Source organism: Acomys russatus, chromosome 20, assembly GCF_903995435.1.
Source record: "Acomys russatus chromosome 20, mAcoRus1.1, whole genome shotgun sequence".
In the NCBI taxonomy this organism is placed as follows: Eukaryota; Metazoa; Chordata; class Mammalia; order Rodentia; family Muridae; genus Acomys; species Acomys russatus.
In genome coordinates, this window is record NC_067156.1 from 13,178,676 (window position 1) to 13,200,252 (window position 21,577).

Here is a 21,577-nt window from a genome sequence, read left to right on the forward strand (position 1 = left end):
AGTGGGGTGTGTGTGTGTGTGTGTGTGTGTGTGTGTGTGTGTGTGTGTGTGTGTGTGTGTGTGTGTGTGTTTGAACTGCTACTGTTTTAAGAACTGAAAAATTTCAAACTATCCAGGGTTTACCTGTCTAAGCAATCCCCTGACCATGGAAACCTTCCAAAGACTCCAAGATCCAAAACAGTCACATCAGACAGCTTCAGCCAAGAGGTCACTGTCTAAGGGGGAAACCGACTCCCGGCTTCCAGTCAGCTGCATTCCCAGAACAGTTCTGCTCACACATCACAGATCTTCACATCATGTGTGGCTCTTATTGGGCAGCTCTCCTGGTGCTTAGATCTAACCTTTGGGGACACGAGACAACACATGCAGCCTCTGTCTAGCATTTTTGCAGCTCCCTCTGAAGCCAGAGTTACATAGATAGATAGATAGATAGATAGATAGATAGATAGATAGATGATAGATAGATGTGAGAGACAGTCATGTAGATGTGAAAACAAACACCGTTGTATCATAAAGAGCTAGCAGACCCTACCAAGGCCTAAGGCCAACAACTCCAGCGAGGGCTGTATGGCTGGTGAGGTTGGCAGGAGCTGATGACCAACTAGCATGCAGCCAATCTCAACAGCTAGCAAGGTGAGTCAGAGGTGGACAGGAGGGTACTTCAGCCACCCCTATCTCAGTGGGTATGAACAACCCAAACAGTAGAACTCTGAGGCTCACCAAAGCCACATGATATGAAAGGGACACAAAATATTATAATAATAATAATAATAATAATAATAATAATAATAATAATAATAATAATAATAACCCACAGAAGGCATATAGCTGGCAAGGGAGAGCAAGTGGCGTCTGCAGGAGACACATGATGACTAAAATGGACCAAGGATCTCTAGGTCACTGCAGTGGTACAAATATTCCAACAGTTTGCACACACATGTGCTGCAGAAGTGTTATGCTTGCTCATTTGTTCCTTCACTTTATTTATTTACTTATTCTTTACGGATGACATTTGGGATCTCATTTGAGATTAGATATTTAAGGGCAGAAGGGAATTATATTCTCAAAACTTGATAGGCCAGTGGAGATGAAAATTAATTTAAGGACACAATTGTTCTTGCAGAACATGAAACTAAATTATAAGAGTAGGAACAGTGTGATTATAACAGTTATGAAAGTCAAACGTGAACACTGCTAAGACACTGAATGTTGAGTACTCACATTTTCAGAGGCACTCCTGACTTCCAGACTTCTAAGCTTCCATAGGAAACTACTTACATTGTAACACTGTGGGAAGAGAGGCCACACGCAGCTGTAAACATTAGAGGGTTTTTGCTTTTGTTTTAGGGTTTTTGGGGTTTTGTTGTTGTTGTTGTTGTTGTTTTGTCCTCAAGAGATGAAGGAGAGAAAATGGATAATGGATAAAATGTAGAACACTTAAGTGTAAGCCTGTCTGCTGGAGACCAGTCTGTTTCCCCCTCCATAATCCTAATTCAGGTTGAGAGTCTCTCATCCAGACCCCTAATGCGCTCTGCATATGGCACCTTCTCCTGAGTGTTAGGATCCCATTGCTGCCTCTGTCTCACCTGATAATGGGTTTCTGGACAGGGCTCTGTGTCTTTTATTTACTCTGATGTCACATAACTAAGTAGTATGTCTGGCTCATTGGTGAGTACTGCATTTTTTTTTTACTTAATGAAGTATCATTTTTTTTAAGTTACAACACATGTTTTATATACAGTGACTCTTTAAATATACAATAGCTTCACTTAGTCCAAATTTATTTTGTTTTCATATATTCTGTTAAATTAAAAATCAGCTTACAAGCCAGGCACAACTTTAATCTGAGCACTCAGGGAGGCAGAGGCAGTCAGATCACTGTGAGTTCGAGGCCAGCCTGGTCTACAAATCGAGTTCCAGGATAGTCAAGGCTACACAGGGAAATCCTGTCCTGAAAAATAAAAATAAATAAATAAATAAATGAAAGAGAGAAGAAAAAATCAGTTTACAAGCTGGGTGGTGGCACACGCCTTTAATCCCAGCGCTTGGGAGGCGGAGGCAGGGGATCTCTGGTCTGTATAAAGAGATATCCAGGACAGCCAGCACTACACAGAGAGACCCTGTCTTGAAGAAAGAAAAAGGAAAAAAAAGTCAGTTTGCAAAGGTAATAAGAAAACTGAACCTTAAGAGCGTCACTGCCATCCTTTGTGTATATATTATGACTTCTGTTTTTGTGTTTTGGGGGATTCCTGAGTGTGAGCATGTGTGTGTCTACATCTATATGTGTTTCTTGTGCCTTTTCTTTGGGTCCTTTCCTTCTTTTTGTTTGTATTGTGCTGTTCTGATTGGTTTGTTGCTGTTTTATCTTATTATAATGTGTTTTATTATTATTCCTTAGATGGCTGTTTGTTTTCTGCAGGATATAGAAAGAGGGAGAGTTAATGGAAGGAAAACCGTAATTGGAATATATTAGGGATACTATTTTCAATTTTTTTTTAAAAAAGGGCGTCACTGTAGCATCCTAGTGACGTTCTCCAAGGCTAGTTTTGTTTTTGTGACTGAAGCAGCTGATCAAGTTAACTTTTTCCATCACCTCTGTATTCAAGTTATAGAAATTGTTGCAAATAATTTGGCTCCTTTGAGTGTTAAATGGCTTTTTCTTTGTGGTTTGAATATTGCATGACACCTGTAAACATTTTTTTTAAAAATCGAAATTTCTGTGTTCAAAAGGTGTTATTTGTTAGTGGAACCGAAAAACACTGTAGGCTCTACCAGCATCTTCTGAAGCGGCCCGCCTTGTGTGGCCAGGAGGTGGCAGCGTGCTCCAGCTCCTTCTCCGTTTTCAGACTCGCCCCTAACTTCCAGCCTCCGAAAAGTATGGTAAACAAAGAGCTTCTGGCTCCAGCGGCGGAGATCGCGGAGTGGGTTTGACCAATCAACTACGTATCGCTTGTGTGCCAATGCATAATGGCAGCATCCTCATATGGCAGGGAAGGGAGGGAGGGAGAGAGAGAGAAAGAGAGAGGGAGAGAGAGAAGCTCAAAGAAGGAGGTGGGCTGTCAAGGATCATGGAACACTATTTCTGCACACTTAAACCATTTTCAAAGCTAACCCTTTACCTACTAATGGTAATGAAATCAAACCACTACAAAAACTAATGGCGATTTTTACATTAACTCACTGATTCTGTGGATCTATAAATCCTCCATTTTTGCCAAAGAATTTATCCCCAGAGTGGGTCTTTCTATTCAGATTGACATTCCATATTCTCACATCAAGTATCAAACCTTTAAGATGTTACTAGCGTGTAATCGCTTTGGTAGAATAAGGAAACTGTAATTTTAGGCAAGTAGATTTTAAGACAGATACACAATAATTAGTTGTCTATTTTGGTTGGATTTGATTTGATCAATAGCAGAATGTACTTCCTACTTTGTCTCATTCTACCAAGCTGACATGCTTGCCTACAAAGCATTAGTTAGCAGCATCCTTGAATTAAATCTTTTTTTTTTTTCGAGACAGGGTTTCTCTGTGTAGCCTTGGCCATCCTGGACTCACTTTGTAGACCAGGCTGGCCTCGAACTCACAGCGATTCGCCTGCCTCTGCCTCCCGAGTGCTGGGATTAAAGGCGTGCGCCACCACACCCAGCTCACCCTGAATTAAATCTTAAAGGGCCACTGGCATGCTTTTTAAAGCATTTTTGAATTCTTACTTCCGGTGCTGTTTCCTAGGAAACGGAAAGATCAGTGACTATTTAAAACGGAAAAAATAAACTGACTTGACTTGTCAGCTTAGCTTTTTTCTTCAATAACGATGAGCCAAAAGGTTATTTAAAACAGTCTTGGGGCTGGAGAGACAGCTCAACGGCTAGGAGTGTCTGCTGCTTTTCCAGGGGGCATCAGTTCAGTTCGTAGCACCCACATCAGGCAATTCACAACCACGCGTCAAGCCCCCCCAACTCCAGGCTATCTGATGCCCTCTCCCTCCTGGCCTTTAGGGGCTTCATGAACACATGAGTTATATACACAGACAGGCACACAGACATAAACTTAAACAAAATAAAAAATCTTGTTTAAAGGCATTCTCCTAGGCAGCTCAGTCTCCATAGGGGTCCCCTTAGTCAGGGGAGCAGGGGCTGTCCCTGCCATGGACTCTGGTGCCTGTTTTCCCAATCACTTCCCCCTGCCAGGGTGCCTTACCAGGCCACAGAGGAAAAGGATGCAGGCTATCTTGACAAGACTTGGTAGGCTGGGGTCAGTTGATAGGGGAGAAAGGTTCCCCCTCTCTGAGGACTAGGAGAGGGGCATGAGGGGAAGAGGGAGGGAGGAGACAAGGCGGGGGGGCCGGGGGCTACGATCAGGATGTAAAGTGAATAAAATTTTAAAAATAAATTAAAAATAAATTAAAATAAAATACAGAAAAAATTAGTATGTTAACTGACCAAAGATCCTCATAATTTATTTAATTGCAACGTTGTTAGTACAATCTATGTTAATGGGGAGAGCTGCATATATATATAGTTTTTTCTTTTCTTCCTTCAAGACTATTATCAACAGAAAAAATAAATCACATGCTATCAGATTGCTGAAAGTTTATCTGATACTGAAGACTATAACATAGTGAGCCCTAAATTTAGAAATCCAGGATTTCTAGAAGAAAAGGGCTGAGTGGGGTTCCTGCGGGTCAGGTCTTATCTAGAGCTGTGGAAGCCACGAGAGTTCCGAGCTACCTCATGAACATTCTTCCCCAGTGCGCCGGGAAGAGGTTTTCCTCCTGGTTTGCAAGCCAAGAGCAGCATGAACAGAGTCCCAGGCTGCCCTTTAATTGAGGTTTGCCTTTGATGAAAGCTTTCTTAAAGTAAGTAATCACCTCCAAGTACTTTCTTCTGAGTGCTTTAGAAGGTCCTGGGGAAACAAATGTAAGTCGAGTTTGGCAGAGTGGTGGGGAAGGCAGCAACTGTGACCCCAGCAGTTTACATCTACCCTGAGAATGTCATAAATCTCACTATTATATATATAATTAACTCATGCTAATAAAAAATTTTTTTAATTAGAGGCCTGGAGAGAAAGCCCAACAGTTAAGAGCACTTGCTACTCTGTCACAAGGCCATAAGTGTGGGTCCCAGCACCCACATTGCTCATGAACAACTGTAACTCCAGCTCCAAGGGATCCAGCACCCTCTTCTGGACTCTGGACTCACACACACAATCACACTGACACACACAAACAACATATTTAATTGGCCAAAAATATTTTCCATATTGTAGGAAGTCAGGGATGGAATATGAATTTGAGGTTTATTTATCAGCAAATGGGTGAAGCTATTTCTTCAGGGAAGAAATGGCAAGAGATTCTTTTTTTTTTTTTTTTTTTGGTTTTTCGAGACAGGGTCTCTCTGTGTAGCCTTGGCTGTCCTGGACTCACTTTGCAGACCAGGCTAGCCTCGAACTCACAGCGATCCACCTGCTTCTGCCTCTCAAGTGCTGGGATTAAAGGCGTGTGCCACCATGTGGTGGCAAGAGATTCTTAAACCCAGTTTGGCAGAAGCTTAGATAGCGCATATAGATGAGCTAAGTGGAAGCAAGGGAGTAAAGGAGATAGTAGAGAAAATTGGTGCCTTGGAACGTCAAATGGCTGTCATCAGTGGAAAACTCTGGAGTTTGGGGAGGGTGGATATTGAAATGTCGCTGTGTGTTGGCTCTGTTTCTTAATAATTAAACTTTATTATACAACCCAACTAGCTTACACAAGAAGAAAAAAAGGTTAAAGGGACAAAAGAGTGAACCTTACGGTATCCGTTCCACGGGACGGGTTCTTAGGTGTCTCTTTGGCCTGTGTGCTGGTCCAGCCAGTTCGCTGCTCCACATGCGCTCCAGCCCAGGCTGAACTTGTTGTTCTCTCCTCCACACCTGCCTGAGTCTCATGGGAAAGGGTGGTCTCCTTCTCCCATGGAGGGTTAATTAGAAAAACAATAGCCCGGTTGGAGTTCCCAGGTCTGCTTCCTGAATTCCAGGCCCAAGATGGCTCCACTCGGTCTGTCACAAGGTATTCACGGGGTGCCCCAAGGGTAAAGCCCGCCAAGACTGCTTCCACCTGTGACAAAGCTTAATCTTTCCCACAGCTGTGTTCAAAAGCTTAATTCAGGGAAGAAGAAGCAGAATTACATCAGGCTGACATGAAAATAGTCGGTATTTTGACCACTGTGCTTCAATCATTTCCAAAAACATCATACCTTGGAATAAAATCATAGCCTCACAGGAGTTCAATACGCTCTTTTTCAAAAGACTTTAAAATGCGCAGCACATTTACAATGAGCAAAAATGTAGTCATTTTGGCTTTTGAAGAGCTAATTAGCATCAGCTATATGGAATCTCATTTAAATAAAGCCCCGTGGCTAAGATGCAGCTTGGTTGGCAGGGTGCATGATCAAAGCCCTGGGTTTGGCCACTAGCACCTCTGAATAGCACAAGGCAGCACTCCTGTAACTCCCCCAAGGTGCAGAAGGTGGAGGGGACATGATCAGATGCTCACGGTCACCCTCAAAGCCACCGGAATTGAAGACAGTGGAAAGATGCAAAGAAAATTGTGTTTTCAGCTGAGGCCCAAAGAAAACTGAATCTGGTCACCTTTATTTGGTCAATGGGTTCAAGTTCCCATTAGAAAGTTTAAGGCCAGCTGGGACTATACAGTGAAGAGTGGGCCATCCAGAGATGCACAGCTAGACTCCAATTCAAAAAACAAAACAAAAAACTGCATTCTTACATCAACCTTTAAAACTGTGTTTTTAAAAAAATTCATTACTAAAAATCAAATTAAAAAGTTCCTACTTTGACCTAAGAAGTCAATGACAGCTACTCTTTTCAACTTAGCTGAAACAACAGTCAAATCTGACTAGTATGCAATGACATCAGAGGAACAAATTCTTCCAGTGGTACATTTGACTTTTCTAAGAAGCTATGAAAGCGTTGAAAATATCCCTGTGTGCTCATACCATGATAGGGGAGGAAGGGTGAAGGACAGCAAAATCTAAAATTCAATTCCATGTTACAATCATCGGCCCTTTTCAAAGGGACTTTGACAGCATATGTGAGAGCAACCTATGACACTTGACAACAGCCAATGAGACAATAAATACAGTTGCTCCAAACTTAAGGAAACAAGATCTGGTTGCTTTTGAGTGGTCAAGGTGTTCGATTTCTCACTGAAATGTAAAACCAAGTAAACAACCACCATCAAGCCACCAGACACCAAGCCACCAAACCCCAAGGCACCAAACCAAGTTGCCATTTTTTTCCCAATACAATGCTAAATTCCTCACTTAGTAGAAACAATAGGTTCTTCCTAACTGATGATATCTCTTCTCCCTCCCTCTCTCTCTCTCTCTCTCTGTCTCTCTCTGTCTCTCCGTCTCTCTCTCTCTCTCTCTCTGTCTCTCCCTCCCTCCCTCCCCCTCTCTCCCTCCCTCTGATATGTGTGTGTGCACGCGCATGCACCCGTGTGTGTGCACAGAATATGAAGCCACTCTGCCATACTTTTCCCACTACAACAGACTGAAAGCCATCTGCAACCATGAGCCAAAATAAGTCCTTGGTCCTTTGTCTCTGTGAGTACTTTTGGTCAGACTGACACAAGAGTAACTGACACAGGAAACCAAAAGAATGCTTGTAACTTACACAAGGGGAAAGAAGTAGAAAACAGAAAGTCGAAAGTTTTCATTTGAAGGGATGCTGAATGGTCAAAAATCATCATTTCCTCATGAAAGAGTCTGATTGTGGTTCCATCTGACCTCTTCTAGACACCTACTTGTGTCCAGGCCACACCCCTGGGTCTACAGTGTCACTGTTCAGTAGGGGTGAAGAGCTACTTACTTGCTCCATTAAACTCCAGCAGGACATGCCAGAGCTTCTAAGGGTTTTCAGCTCACACATCGCTTTCATTTCAGAGGCGACTGATGGCTTTTGCACGTCCTCTCTGCTGTGGTTTCTAAGCACATCCTATGGTTCCAGTCTGGAATCTCCCTGGGAATGTAGTAGGTTTCAAGTTCAATCTATCATGGTGGAGAAGACATTGCAGACTAGCTGCAACACAGCAGGTAAGAAACAGACAGACTGGGTACCACCCTGCAAGGAACGATAGGACCCTGGCAGGTTTCTTACTATTTCGTCTTATACACTCAGGAATCTGATGGCCTGCTGAGACGGATGCTGCTGTTGCACACACAACATCTGCCTTATGTATCCCACTCTTCCGCCTCCTACACATAATCCTAATTTCGTGCACCCTTACCAGAAGATCTGTGTCCTTCAGGAGAAGATGGCTGCCTCTTCAGTGCTAAAGAATGAACTTACCCCAGAATTTGTCCCGACACCCATGGCCTAAGCATAAGCTATTACAGCAATTTTAGCTGATATGGAAGAAGGGGGAAAATCTGCTTGATAAGAGGGCCCCTTCATCTTGAAAGAGAAGAACACAGTGTACTCATTTCTTGCTTCAGACACCATCTGTCTGCTGGACTTGAGAGTGCCACTTGGGGGTCAGAAAAGGAAATCAGACTAGAGAACAAGCCAGCGCAAGGATCGTAGACGTAAAACAGGAGGCAGCCCGCTCGAGCCTTGATGGCATTGCCCGGACACTGAATTTATCAAGCTTGGGGATGGCTTCCAGAATACAGCTATCTGGGCCAAAGGCGGAGAGGACTTAAACACAGGGACATTTAGTAAGGTCCCACTATAGCAACTGAAAGCTTACAGCAGATAACATAGCCCTTCCTTCCAGCTGTTCCACTCCTCAACAATAGCTTCCTCAGTACGAGAGCATGCAATAGGCCTGACGCAAAAATACCCCTCTTACACTCAAGCTGCTGCTCCAGATCAAAGGAGGCGGTTAGTAGCCCTTTCCATGAGTCTAGTTCCCTATCAACATAATATTCACCAGAAGTGATGGAATGCTGGTGCCAGGCCTAGGTTTTTCTCTCTCACTCTCGTGGAAGTCAGCTACCATGTAAGAATGCTCAGGCTGACCATTTCAGTGATGGATAGATGAGAGACTAAATCCATGCTGAGAATGCCTCAGGGAGGGGATAGCAGGTTGCTCCAGCGGAGAGCTAGCACCGAGTGCAGGAGTGTAAGTGAGCCACTTAGACCTGCCAATCCTGGCTGATGCACTACAGCTGACATCTCATGCAGCAGCCCTGGCGAGCTCTGTGAAACACTGCTTCCATTCCTTGCCATGGAATGGTGACCACTAAAGCGTGTGCTGTTACAGCTGTGTCTTTAGAGTGGTATGCTGCCCAACAGTGGACAGCAAACACCAAGTAGTACTGTTTTGACCCAAGGGGGCTAAGAGAGAGTTTATTTTGCAGCCCAATAGGAGTGATCATGGCCAGGGAGCACAGATTTAGGCCACCCTAAATTAAGTGTTCTAACGTGGAAGCAATCTTTCACTGAGTTTTTATAGTAACTGGACAAAGGAAGTCATAAAAATCAAGACACTTTTACAATATATTGGTAGAGACATCAGAGACAGATTATGGCCGAGTGGAGAAAGCTCAGCTATAGGCTTCAGACGCTTTCTGATAACACTTAGCTTTGGGGTGAATGAAAGCTGGTGGTCTGTTAAGTTAATACATTTCAATGGAAAACTAGTGCTTTGTATATTCCAAGTGATTTACCTAATGGTCACAAAGCTACTAGGTAGATACAGAGGAGAGTAATGAATGTTTATTAAGAGGGCTAAAGATGGGTCCAAGATGGCCCAAACTCTACCAGTCATTGAAGGTCTTCTAATCAGTTAATAGCCTTGCAAAGGTTAATTTGAAGGTGTAGCTTCTTTTGGGGGAGTTTTACTCACACTTACCGATTTGCTGCTTTAAAATTGCTATTACTTCACAATGCCTATGATTATTGAGTTATTTATAGTTCTAGAAGCTAATGGACACTGCTTCCAAATATCGGATTTATGTGTTAGCTCACAAAAGAGAACCTACTTGTTTCTGTTATCACCTTGTTACCCTTTTTATTAACATTTTAACATAATTACAAATAAATGGAAAACTAATTGGGAAATAATTTGATGTCCTTAACAAATAAAAGATCTCTCACAAGGTATACCTTAGCTTTTTTTGGGGGGGGAGGCGGGGGCGGGGGAGCGGTTGTAGAGCAGGCTGGCCTCAAACTCACAGAGATCCGCCAGCCTCTGCCTCCTGAGAGCTGAGTGCTGGGATTAAAGGCCTGCGCTTGTACCTTAGCTTTTTTTTTTTTTTTTTTAGGGAAAAGCTGGGGCTGGAAAATGGCTCACCAGTTAAGAACTGTTGCTGTTCTTCCACTGAACCATGGTCCATTCCTAGCACCCATATCGGGGGCTCACATAAATCTGTAACTCCGGTTACAAGGGACCCAACATCTTTCATCTGATCTCGAGGTGGGGGTGGGGGAGGCACTGCACACACATGCCATATAAACAAAGGCACACATACACATACATAAAAGGAATGAAAGTAAATATTTTTATTTTTATTTTTATTTTTTTTGGTTTTTCGAGACAGGGTCTCTCTGTGTAGCCTTGGCCATCCTGGACTCACTTTGTAGACCAGGCTGGCCTCGAACTCACAGCGATTCGCCTGCCTCTGCCTCCCGAGTGCTGGGATTAAAGGCGTGCGCCACCACGCCCGGCTGAAAGTAAATATTTTTAAGTGAGGACAGCAGGCCCTGCAAAGATGGGCTCAGAGGCGAAGGGCACGTGTTGCTCTTGCAGAGGACCAAAGTTCGGTTCCCAGTACCTACCCGTTGGCTCACAACCACCTTCCTTCACAACCACCTTCCATCCCAAGGGGATTCAACGCCCTCCTCTGGATTCTGCCAACAGTGCGTGGTATGCAAACACACACGCAGGCAAAACATTTATACATAGAGACTATATATACGTATTATTTTTTAAGTAGGAAACTCGATCAGTCTGGGTCAGACCAGCTTGGCTTTGTGCAGTGACTGGGGGTGGGGGTGGGGGGCAAATAGTGGACGCTGCGCGATGCGGCTGCCGCGCAGAACATAAAGGGTTACTCGGTCCCCTTGCTCAGTCCATTCAACCCAAGAGTTTGCTCTTGTCAGAGCCCAAGAAAAGCAGCTGTTGTGACAGGAAAATCTGAATATGGAACTGGAAAACTAGGAGAGTGCGAAGGGACAGACGCGACAGTGGAGCACAGCGGTTGCTGGTGGGAGGAAGACCCCCTCCCCACGCGTATGTGAAAGAGGTAGGAAACGGGGGCGGGGGGGGGGGGGGGACATAAGGCTTTTGTGTGCGCGCGCGCGCGAGCGGAAAGGGTGGAGCAGGCGGAGGGTCGGGCGCGGGCGAGCGGAAAGGGCGGGGCCTGCCGCTGGTCTTTGTGGCTAGTGCACGCCGCCCTGGCTGCTCCTGGACTAAATCAGGGGCTCCAGCTGACGGAAGGTGGGTGGTGCGTCCTGAAGAGACCCCCTCAAACCCCGCTTTCGGCTCGACAGTCCAGTGGTTCCCCTCAGGTTCGCGCCTACACTGTGATTTAACCCGGAAGCTAAAAGTAGGGTGAGTGCCGCGGGCTGCTGAGGAGACAGGTTTGTAGCAGGCGTTTTGTTTGCCTGCACGCGTTAGCGGTGGTGACGGCACTCAGGGCCCTTCCTCGCGCAACTGAGGCGTCCGAGAGGCGCTGAGAGGGTCAGCATCCGGCGAGAGGCGCGCGAACGCCACGCCAGGCAGTAAGGAGATCAGAAGGAGTTTCAGCATCGCCAGAACGCAGGCTTAGTTAATGGGCGACCCACGCCAATTAATAGTAGGGGAAGCAAGGCATAGTGACTTTAGGCTACTTGACAAGACTCAGATTTCTCTGGTAGGGGAGTGGGGCTGGATTAATGTGCAAACTGGGAGACAAGATGGTACTTTTCTCGCGCTGCTCCTGCCCGGGCAGAGTAGTGGGAGGGTTCTCATTCTGCTCAGCCTTGTGGGTTTAGAGCCGGGTTTTAACATATTTTAACATAAATAGAAGATCTCTGCATACGCCCCTATCCAAACATAAGACGTGTTTGTTCTATATCTCCAAATAAGATCTAGTAAGTAAATATTTAGTGACTACTATGATAATTCGTTTGAATCTAGAACACTCCACCTTTTCAGAGCTGAAGTTGATGGTTTTGGGTCCACAGTTGAATGTTTTTCAAACCAAGCTAAGCATTTTGCAGCTACTCACTTCCTCACTAAATTCATTCATAAGCCAAACCTTCCCATAATACCGACTCAGAACAAAGCCCACACACAATTAAGTGTCTCACTCCATTTTTGTTGAAAATTCCATATACTAATGGGACCACGTGGCAAGTACACAACATTTTAAACAAATTCATGTTCAGTGTGAATTTTAAGATGTTACTACCGTAAATGCAGACCAACGCTACCTGCTATAAACAATAACTTATTTTTATTTTAAGCTAGCATTGAATTCTGCCAAACGCTTGTGGTGTTGCATGCCTTTAATCAAAGAATTACAGAGGCACAGGCAGGAGGATCACTGTGAGCTCAAGGCCAGCCTAGTCTACCGATTAAGTTCCAGAACTACTTAGAGACCTTGTCTCAAAACAAAACAAAAAACCAGGAGAAATCTGCAGCCTGTATTTTCTTAAAATTTTCTGTGAACCAGTCATGGTGGCGCATGCCTGGTATCCCAACCCTGGGGGAGGCAGAAGCAGGCGGATCTCTGTGAGTTCAAGGCCAGCCTGGTCAATAAAATGATTCCAGGACAGCTAAGGATATACAGAGAAACCCTGGCTTGAAAAACCAAAAGAAGAAAAAAGGTTTACTGTGCCTGAGGATGTAGCCATATGGTAGTGTGCTTGAATGCTTGTCTGTCGTGGCAAAGAACCCGAGTTCAAGCCCCAGCACTGTTAGATGGGGGGATGGGGGGGCGCAAGACTGCAGCATAGTAGCAAAGTGAAAGTGTTTGCCTACCATTCTTTTTTTTTTTTATTAATTTATTCTTGTTACATCTCAATGTTTATCCCATCCCTTGTATCCTCCCATTCCTCCCCCCCCCATTTTCCCATTATTCCCCTCCCCTATGACTGTTCCTGAGGGGGATCACCTCCCCCTATATATTCTCATAGGGTATCAAGTCTCTTCTTGGCTACCTGCTGTCCTTTCTCTGAGTGCCACCAAAAAATATGGAACGCTTCACGAATTTGCGTGTCATCCTTGCGCAGGGGCCATGCTAATCTTCTCTGTATCGTTCCAATTTTAGTATATGTGCTGCCGAAGCGAGCACTTGCCTACCATTCTTAAGGTCCTGAGTTCATTCCCAGCACTGAGAAAAGTTCTGGTTTACAAACGGAGTAATGAGTTTAATCAGGACTGAAACATAATTAAAGAGGCAATAAGCTCACTATGTGATTTGTGCTAATAGTGCATTCTTACACTTCTAAATGTTTTCCTGTCATTAGTGGTAGTTCTAGACAGTAGGAGGTATGGTTCTTAATGCTTTGTCAATTTAGTTAGCCTTGAACCTGGTTCCTTGCAATGTTATAAGGTTTTAGAGATCTTTTTTTTTTTCCTATGCTGTAATATGCTTTCTTATCTTGTAGGAAAGAAGAGGTCACTTGGGAAACTCCTCCCCAAGCATAAAACCCCGTGGTACTACGCCTTTTGTAAGCTATTTCAGCCCAGAATGGCTATGGAACCCAGAGCTATTTCAACTTTAAAACCTCAGGATCATCAAGAAGATTTAATACTAGTGAAAATAGAAGATAGCAGCTTTTCTTGGAGTCAGAAATGTAAGCAGAGCGGGAGTGCCCAATCTTGCCAAGAGCTGTTCCGCCGGCAGTTCAGGCAGTTTTGCTACCATGAGACGCCTGGGCCCCGAGAGGCTCTGGGCCGGCTGCAGGAGCTCTGCCATCAGTGGCTGATGCCGGAGGCGCACACCAAGGAGCAGATCCTGGAGCTGCTGGTGCTGGAGCAGTTCCTGAGCATCCTACCTGAGGAGCTGAAGCTGTGGCTGCAGCAGCACGCTCCAAGCAGCGGCGAGGAGGCTGTGGCTCTGCTGGAGGACTTGGAGAAAGAGTTTGATGATCCGGGGCAGCAGGTGGGAATAGAAACATGACCTGCTATGGGGAAAGAAATCTGCAGCTTAGAGTGTCTCACCTGGTTAAAATGGCTCTGAAGAAGTCAACCTAGATAGACTTGTAGCACATGCTTGTCCCTACCCCTTCCCTCCCCCATCCTTCACCTGTGGCAGTGGCCTCATTAACCTGTTTGGATTTTACTAATTACATTTTACTGGTTTCAGGTCCCAGATAGTCCACAAGGACCATCAGTGTCATGGAAAGATTTGACATATCTCAAAACTTCCCAAGATGTAACAAGCATCCAAGCCCGGCCTTTGAAGACACAGCTGAAATCCTGGAAATCTTGCCTTTCTGCTAAAAGTGGTAGGAATAAAAACTTACCTTCACGTTTATGTAAGCTAGGCCTCTGAACATGCAGACATGCATTTATAACTTGCGGCATGGGAACATCACTTGTCTTAAAGCCAGCAGTGCTCCCTGTAGCAGCTTTATATTCAGTGATGCTCCTGACTTGTCGTCACCCTTCCTTTATGAGTTGCCCTGTCTTTGACTCTGCTGAAACTGCCTAATATGGTGGTAGATACTGAGTTTCCATCTTCAAGTACCTTTCAGACCGTCACTTAGTGGTTCATAGAAAAGCAGATGCATCCCAGTGCAGTAAATTATGGAATACAAGTAGGCTCTCTGTGGGCACTGTAGCAGCATGTAAAATGACACCAAGCCCAATATGAGATTTAAGGAGGGCTGGAAAGTTGGCTCAATGGTTAAGAACATTTGTTGCTCTTGCAGTGCACCTGGGTTCAATTCTAGCACCCACATGGTACCAAAGGTAACACCCTTTACTGACCTCCTCCGGTACCATGTGTGCACATGATGCATAACATACTTGTAGACAAAATAGCCATACACACGAAACAGTAAATCTGAAAAATAAAAGAAGTATTCAAGGAATACTTCCTGGAGGAAGAAACACCTAAGCTATAATTTGAACCAGGAACAGGAGAAAGCTGGATAGATAGGTAGTGCAAAGCCATTAAGGTGAGAGAATACAAATCATTATGGAAACTATAGGCACTTCAGTTTGACAGGGAAGGAATAATGAAAGAAAAACTAAAGAAGGAAACGAGGCACAAGATGTTAAAGCCTTTATGCACACGAACTCATGTCCTACCCGTAATGGGTACAGCTGAAGGATAATGGTATTGTTAGAACTCAACTGCAGAGTATGAAAATGATTTGAGAAAGGCAAGACTAGAGGCTTTTTAGAGACTTGGAATCCAAGTGGCCACAGTAAGTGAGGAAACCTGTGTTACTCTGGGGCATAGAGAATGAAGCCGAATCCTGTTCCTCAGCATTGAAAGTGCATTGTATTAGCGTCAAAAGCAGATCACGAAAGAAAACTCTGAACATGGTAAGTATTAGTCTTGAACAACTCAGCTAGTAATGGTACTGTTAATGCAAAAGAAAAACTCTGATGTTTTTTGATATGGGGCATTTGGGTACAAATACAAGCAAAAATCCAATATGACAGTCTAGAGCTCAAGGCAGAATGGGAGACCAGAGAAGACATGAGCTTAAATATTAAGTAGTAATTGAAATCTAGGGTAGAGAGTGTCAACAGTGAGGATACATAAAATCCAGAGCAGACTCTGAGGGAATATGGTTTTTTTTTTCCTTAGGTACAAGCCCTAAATTCTAAAAAGAAAAGCTAAAAATAAATAAAAATAACAAAACAACAAAAACCAGGTAGAGAAAGAGAGTCACATGTAGTGTGTCACATTTTTAATTTCACCTTTGGGTGGCTGTAGGATTGCCCTGAGTTTGGACTGCAGAGTGAAACCCTGTCTCAAGAAGACAAATAGACTAATGGGAGGTGTGGCTCTCAGTATCATGCTACAGGAAAGCTAAGATCCCAAAGTGCCCATTCCATTGTAACAGTCACAAAACCGGTGACCTTGGCAAGACTGCTATCAATAGCAGTGCCTGAGTTCAAGAAGAAGGAACACTAGAAACCAGACTGCGGAATGGGAATGACGCTGGGCAGACCCTTTCAGGACACTGTCCTGTGAATGTCAGTGAGGCTTCTCAGCAGCAGATACACAGGCAAGGAACCTGGTTTTTAAGAAGGGACAGGAGACTTGAGCTTAAGTTGCTAAGTGGGACTGTCTTAGTTTTCAGTTTCTCTCATAAAATACCCAAGTTGCAATACTAATAATACTAAAATGCTAAGTTGCAAATGCAACTTAGGTGGGAAACAGTTTGATTTACCTCATGATTCCAGATTATATCGCAACATTGAAGGGCAGTCAAGACTGCAAGAACTTGAAGCAGCTAGTCACATCGACAGTCAAGAACAGGGAAAGCATGAATACACGCATGCCTAGTCCAGGACCCATGTCCAGAAATGATCCAGTCCACAGTGGGATGGGCCTTCTCACATCAGTTAACATAATCAAGATAGCTCATAGACACACACACACACTACAACCTGATATAGATAGTCTCACTAGACATTCTTTCCAGGTGATCCTAGATTGTGTACGGTGGATAATTCAATACTAACTATTACAGGAAGTCAGAAAGAGGTTAAAAATAATAGAAAAGAAATAGTGAACAGTTGATCAGTTGAAGTGTTAAAAGGAGGAAAAGAAAGGAAGATATAGACTTCAGCACTGGGAAAGAAAAGATCCTGGGAAACTGACATTTTTGTACACACCCCTTTAATCTCAGCACTTGGGAGGCAGAGGCAGACAGATCTCTTGAGTTTGAGGTCAGCCTGGTCTACAAACAGTCCCATGATAGCCAGGGCTACAGAGAAACTGTCTTAAAAAACAAAAACAAAGTGACTAAGCTAACCATAGTGGAGGTGACCTATAATCCCAACCACTTGGAAAGCTGGGTAGAGAAGTAAGTCCCTTGAAACCAGAAGTACCAGGCTAACCCCTGGAACATAGCAAAATCCTTTCTTTTCTATTTAAAAAAGAAGACAACTTGAGAATCCCTGAAGAAATGTGAATTCTGAGGCTTTACTAATTTTATTTGTTTTGTTTTGCTTTTACCGTTTCAGATTCTAGGAACAATGAAAAAACAGCAGAAGAGGACATTTCAGAAGAGCTGTCACCGGGACTGTCTTGGGATCCTTCAGTTAGAGGTGTTAGTGGGCACAAAAGCAGCTTAGAGTGGCAGCAAACAAGTTCCCCTCTCCACGGGGGCAGTTTCAGTCAAGTGATCTTCACGCACAAATCCTTAGCAAAGAGAGACCATCATGATGAGTCTCAGAGATGCTTAATTCTAAGTACAAACTCGGTAACCTGTCAGAAAGTCTCTACAGAAGACCGACCTTACAGGTGTGATGTCTGTGGACACAGCTTTAAGCAGCATTTCTCTCTCACACAACACCAGAGAATCCATACTGGAGAAAAGCCCTATAAATGTAGTCAGTGTGGGAAGGCCTTTAGTTTGAGGTCATATCTTATTATTCATCAGAAAATCCATAGCGGTGAAAAAGCATACGAATGTAATGAATGTGGGAAAGCCTTCCATCAGAGCTCAGCCCTCACTAGACACCGGAAAATCCATACAGGTGAGAAGGCTTGTAGATGCAATGAGTGTGGCAAAGCATTCAGTCAAAGTTCTTACCTAATTATACATCAAAGAATTCACACTGGTGAGAAACCCTATGAGTGTAATGAATGTGGAAAAACCTTTAGTCAGAGCTCAAAGCTTATTAGACACCAGCGAATTCATACAGGAGAGAGACCCTACGAATGTAGTGAGTGTGGAAAAGCTTTCAAGCAGAGCTCAGAGCTGATTACGCATCAGAGGATACACAGTGGAGAGAAACCCTATGAGTGTCATGAGTGTGGGAAAGCCTTCAGTCTCAATTCGAACCTCATAAGACATCAGAGAATTCACAGTGGAGAGGAGCCGTATCAGTGTAATGACTGTGGCAAAACCTTCAAACGGAGCTCAGCCCTTGTTCAGCACCAGAGAACCCATTCTGGGGATGAAGCGTACATATGTAATGAATGTGGGAAGGCTTTTAGGCACAGGTCAGTACTGATGCGCCATCAGAGAGTCCACGCTGTTAAGTAATGTAATACAATGACTTGTAAATACATCAGTATATTTTCTGTAGTAGTCAAAGCAAGATTCCATAAAGGTAGTTTTTTAAAAAACAAACAGTCTTTGGTCAGTCTAACTTTGTTTGTGCAGCACTTCCCAATACTAATGCAGATTTTCTTTGAAACTTCATGTGATTTACTGGAAAAAGCTATATGGCCTTTACTTCAAGCTTTGCTCTTAACATTAGGCCTTATTTCATATGAGAATGTCACTGGAAAAGGCTTCATTCTGCCTGTTATTATATCCGTTTGTTGGTGTCCCAGGTTTGTGAGATAGTATGGATGGCATGAGAAACTGCTTAAGGAACTTGGAAGTTTTACTCAGCAGTAGCCAGTCAACAAAATAAGTGAGAAAATAGGTTCACTGATGATTTGTTGATCCCAAGATAGGCCCCAAACAATATACCAATTAATTTATACAAGTAGAGCGCCCCATCTGTTCTACCTCCTCAACTCAAGCCTGTGCTGGAAACTGAACTTAGGGTTTCATATGCTAAGCATGTGAAGTAGTCAGTGCTATGGTATTTTTTTTTTTTTTTTTTTTTGTAATACCTGTTTTGGGCCAGGGACCAGGAATACGAGAGAAAGAGAGAGAAAAAAAAAAAAAAAAAAAAGATAATCCCTACAGTCTAATGGCCATTACCACTTAGGTAATTACACTTTAGTGTGGTCAGTCTATTATGACTTTTTAAAGAGTGCTTCTTAAGCACTTCCCAGCACTTTTCTCATTTCCTTGTTCAAGAACTTGGATAAAGGACATTGGAATGCTATGAAGACTCAGGAGTTAACCAGGAAGGAAGGCCAGGTAACAGTAAAGGGAGTGCTTCTTTGTTTAATGCCAAAAAGAAAGCATGGAACATTGCCTCCTGAGTTCAGAGCTCCATCACATGTGAGGAGCAGGACTGCGGCCACACCAAGCCCTGCATGGGAGCCTAGGAAGAAGTTTCTATCAATAGATAAAAACCTGGAGTCCTTGCTCACAGCACCATGAAGACCTTTGTCTTGATGAGTGTGGCCTACTTGGAAAAGGCTAGGCTAGTAAGTTTTTCCTGGTACAAGCTGAGACAACCCTTAAATTTCTACAGAGAGAGTGGCAGGAGTGGAATAGATAGAACAGCCTAGATACAGACCCTCTGGGTTCTTTAGCGTACTGGAGTGGTTGTGTTAGAAGATGCCCTAGCATCTTCTATTTCTCCATCTGAGCACACCTGCCTGTACTCTCAGGTGCTCAAAAATGGTCAGTTTCTGGGTCTTTGGGTATTCTCCAAATTCTTCACACATATTTTTTGTCTTATGCCAGCAATATTTAGCAGTATCTTGAGAAATGTAAGGACAATGCTGGAGAAGTGACAAGAGAAAGTAGAATTATTGTTAGTTGGGACTTCCCTCTTCTGAGGGAGCGATCAGGAGGGAGTGTCCTAAAGCTGGTGCACGGTGCACAGTGAAAAGTTGATCAACTCAAGAAGCCTTGTCATCCCTGTACTCTGTTTTTTGGTTTTTTGTTTGTTTTTTCGAGACAGGGTTTCTCTGTAGCCTTGGCTACCCTGGACTCACTTTGTAGACCAGGCTGGCCTCGAACTTACAACGGTCTGCCTGCTTCTGCCTCCTGAGTGCTGGGATTAAAGGCGTGAGCCACCACGCCCGGCTCATCCCTCACTCTGGACAGTGAGACTAAAGCAAGAAGCATTCCTGGCCAATTTTAACTACATAATGGGACCCCAACTCAAAAATACTGGGAAGAAAAAGTCAACTTAAAGACCTAACATTTAGAGGAATAATACCTTACCAAACTCAAATCTATGTAGAAACAGAAAAATAATTTTTATGAGGATACTGTCTGGGACATTTATAGGTGAGTATGTACTAACCAATAAAAGTAATGAGCTCAATGCCTAATGTAGATGTTAAGGAGGATAATGTTACAAAGGGAAATACTCTGGAGCTCGTACACAGAGCAGAAGGAAATGTAACACGTATTAGCCAAGGGTTTTGTATATGTACCAGCCATTGGTACAGATCATATGTTGTACGTAGGAAATGGAGGCAATCATAGCTAATAGATCAGAATTTGAATTCAGAAACCTATTATGAAAGCCCTTTATACTATCCATAAAAAAGTTGCATGAACATTTAAGCAAATCACAGAAGTGCCAGTGAATAATACGTACATGTCCTGTCTTCCCAGGTACAATCATATTGGAGTGAAGGTAATATTTATTTTCCATATAAAATTAACAAGGATTTGAACAAATTAGGACTCTCTTGCTGCTGGTGGATGTGAATACATATCTCTGGCAGCCGATACCAGAAGCCTTAAGCACTGCCTTTGACTTTGAAAATTCTACTCAGAAATGTACTTAAGAAACTATGAATATGCAGCCTTACAAGCTGTTAAGACATGTTAAACATTCATGATACAGTAAATACACGGCACATACTACATGATCCCATGTAAGACACATTATACATTAAGAGCAAGGGAAGCATGCAATGTCAAGATGTTACACTGTTTCTTCTGGGTGGTAAAGTCACAGGCAACACACGTTTTTGTATTTCAAGTTTTACTACAAACCCAATACTGCTTCAGAGAGGAAGGGGCTGGAGAATTCAGTTCAGTTGTAAAGCATACACTTACCATGTCTAAGGCTCTAGGGTTAGCCCCTGGATCCCCAGCCCTGGGTGAGGTCAGTAGGGAACAGAATCCCAAAATAGTTGTGAACATTAGCACTTGCTTTCTATGTCAACCCTGTCATAAGTCTTAACAGGCTTTCCTGGTCTTCCAGTGCTGATGAAGGCGATGCACACTACACAGTTCATAATATTAGAAGAGTCCCCTCTAAGTCCCATGCAAGTAGCTGAGTGCTTGAAGGTTTATGGGTAAGAAAAGCAAGTCCCTTAAGTGGTTAAGAACTTCAATCTTTGGTGCTTTTCCATGAATTCAACAGGCATAAATACGTTATTTCATGACTACATTCTCATGTTAACAGAGCTGAAAATGATAATCTTACAAAGTTTAATCTTTATTGAATGGAGTGGACACCAACATCAGCTGAAAGGAAGTTATTTTGTCTTTCAACGGCCTTTCTGGAAGAAAATAACTAATGCCCTTCCCTCTCCTCCATGTATTTTTTCATCTTGGTCCAGTAACAGTCTGAAAAGTCTGTAACACAGCACTTGCCTTACATGGATCTTAAGTCAGTTTCAGCCTCTCTTTCTCCCTCATCAGCCTGCAACTAAAACTGAGAGGACTGATTTTTGTTTGTTTGTTTGTTTGTTTTTTTGTTTTTCGAGACAGGGTTTCTCTGTGTAGCCTTGGCCATCCTGGACTCGCTTTGTAGACCAGGCTGGCCTCGAACTCACAGTGATCCGCCTGC

General features: G+C 43.5%; 1 protein-coding gene and 1 non-coding gene across 2 annotated transcripts; one reads left to right on the forward strand and one right to left on the reverse strand.

Moving 5' to 3' along the window:
• Window positions 1–13,176: 13,176 nt before the first annotated feature.
• On the reverse strand, window positions 13,177–13,283 carry LOC127204845 (U6 spliceosomal RNA). The gene has a single exon (XR_007832533.1). It is a non-coding gene; the product is annotated as a U6 spliceosomal RNA (small nuclear RNA).
• Window positions 13,284–13,598: 315 nt separating this feature from the next.
• On the forward strand, window positions 13,599–18,220 carry Znf397 (zinc finger protein 397). Its single transcript, XM_051163092.1, has 3 exons — window positions 13,599–14,096; window positions 14,301–14,442; window positions 17,147–18,220. The coding sequence occupies exons 1-3, from the start codon at window positions 13,683–13,685 to the stop codon at window positions 18,172–18,174; spliced, it is 1,584 nt and encodes a 527-aa protein (XP_051019049.1). The 5' UTR covers window positions 13,599–13,682; the 3' UTR covers window positions 18,175–18,220.
• Window positions 18,221–21,577: the final 3,357 nt, after the last annotated feature.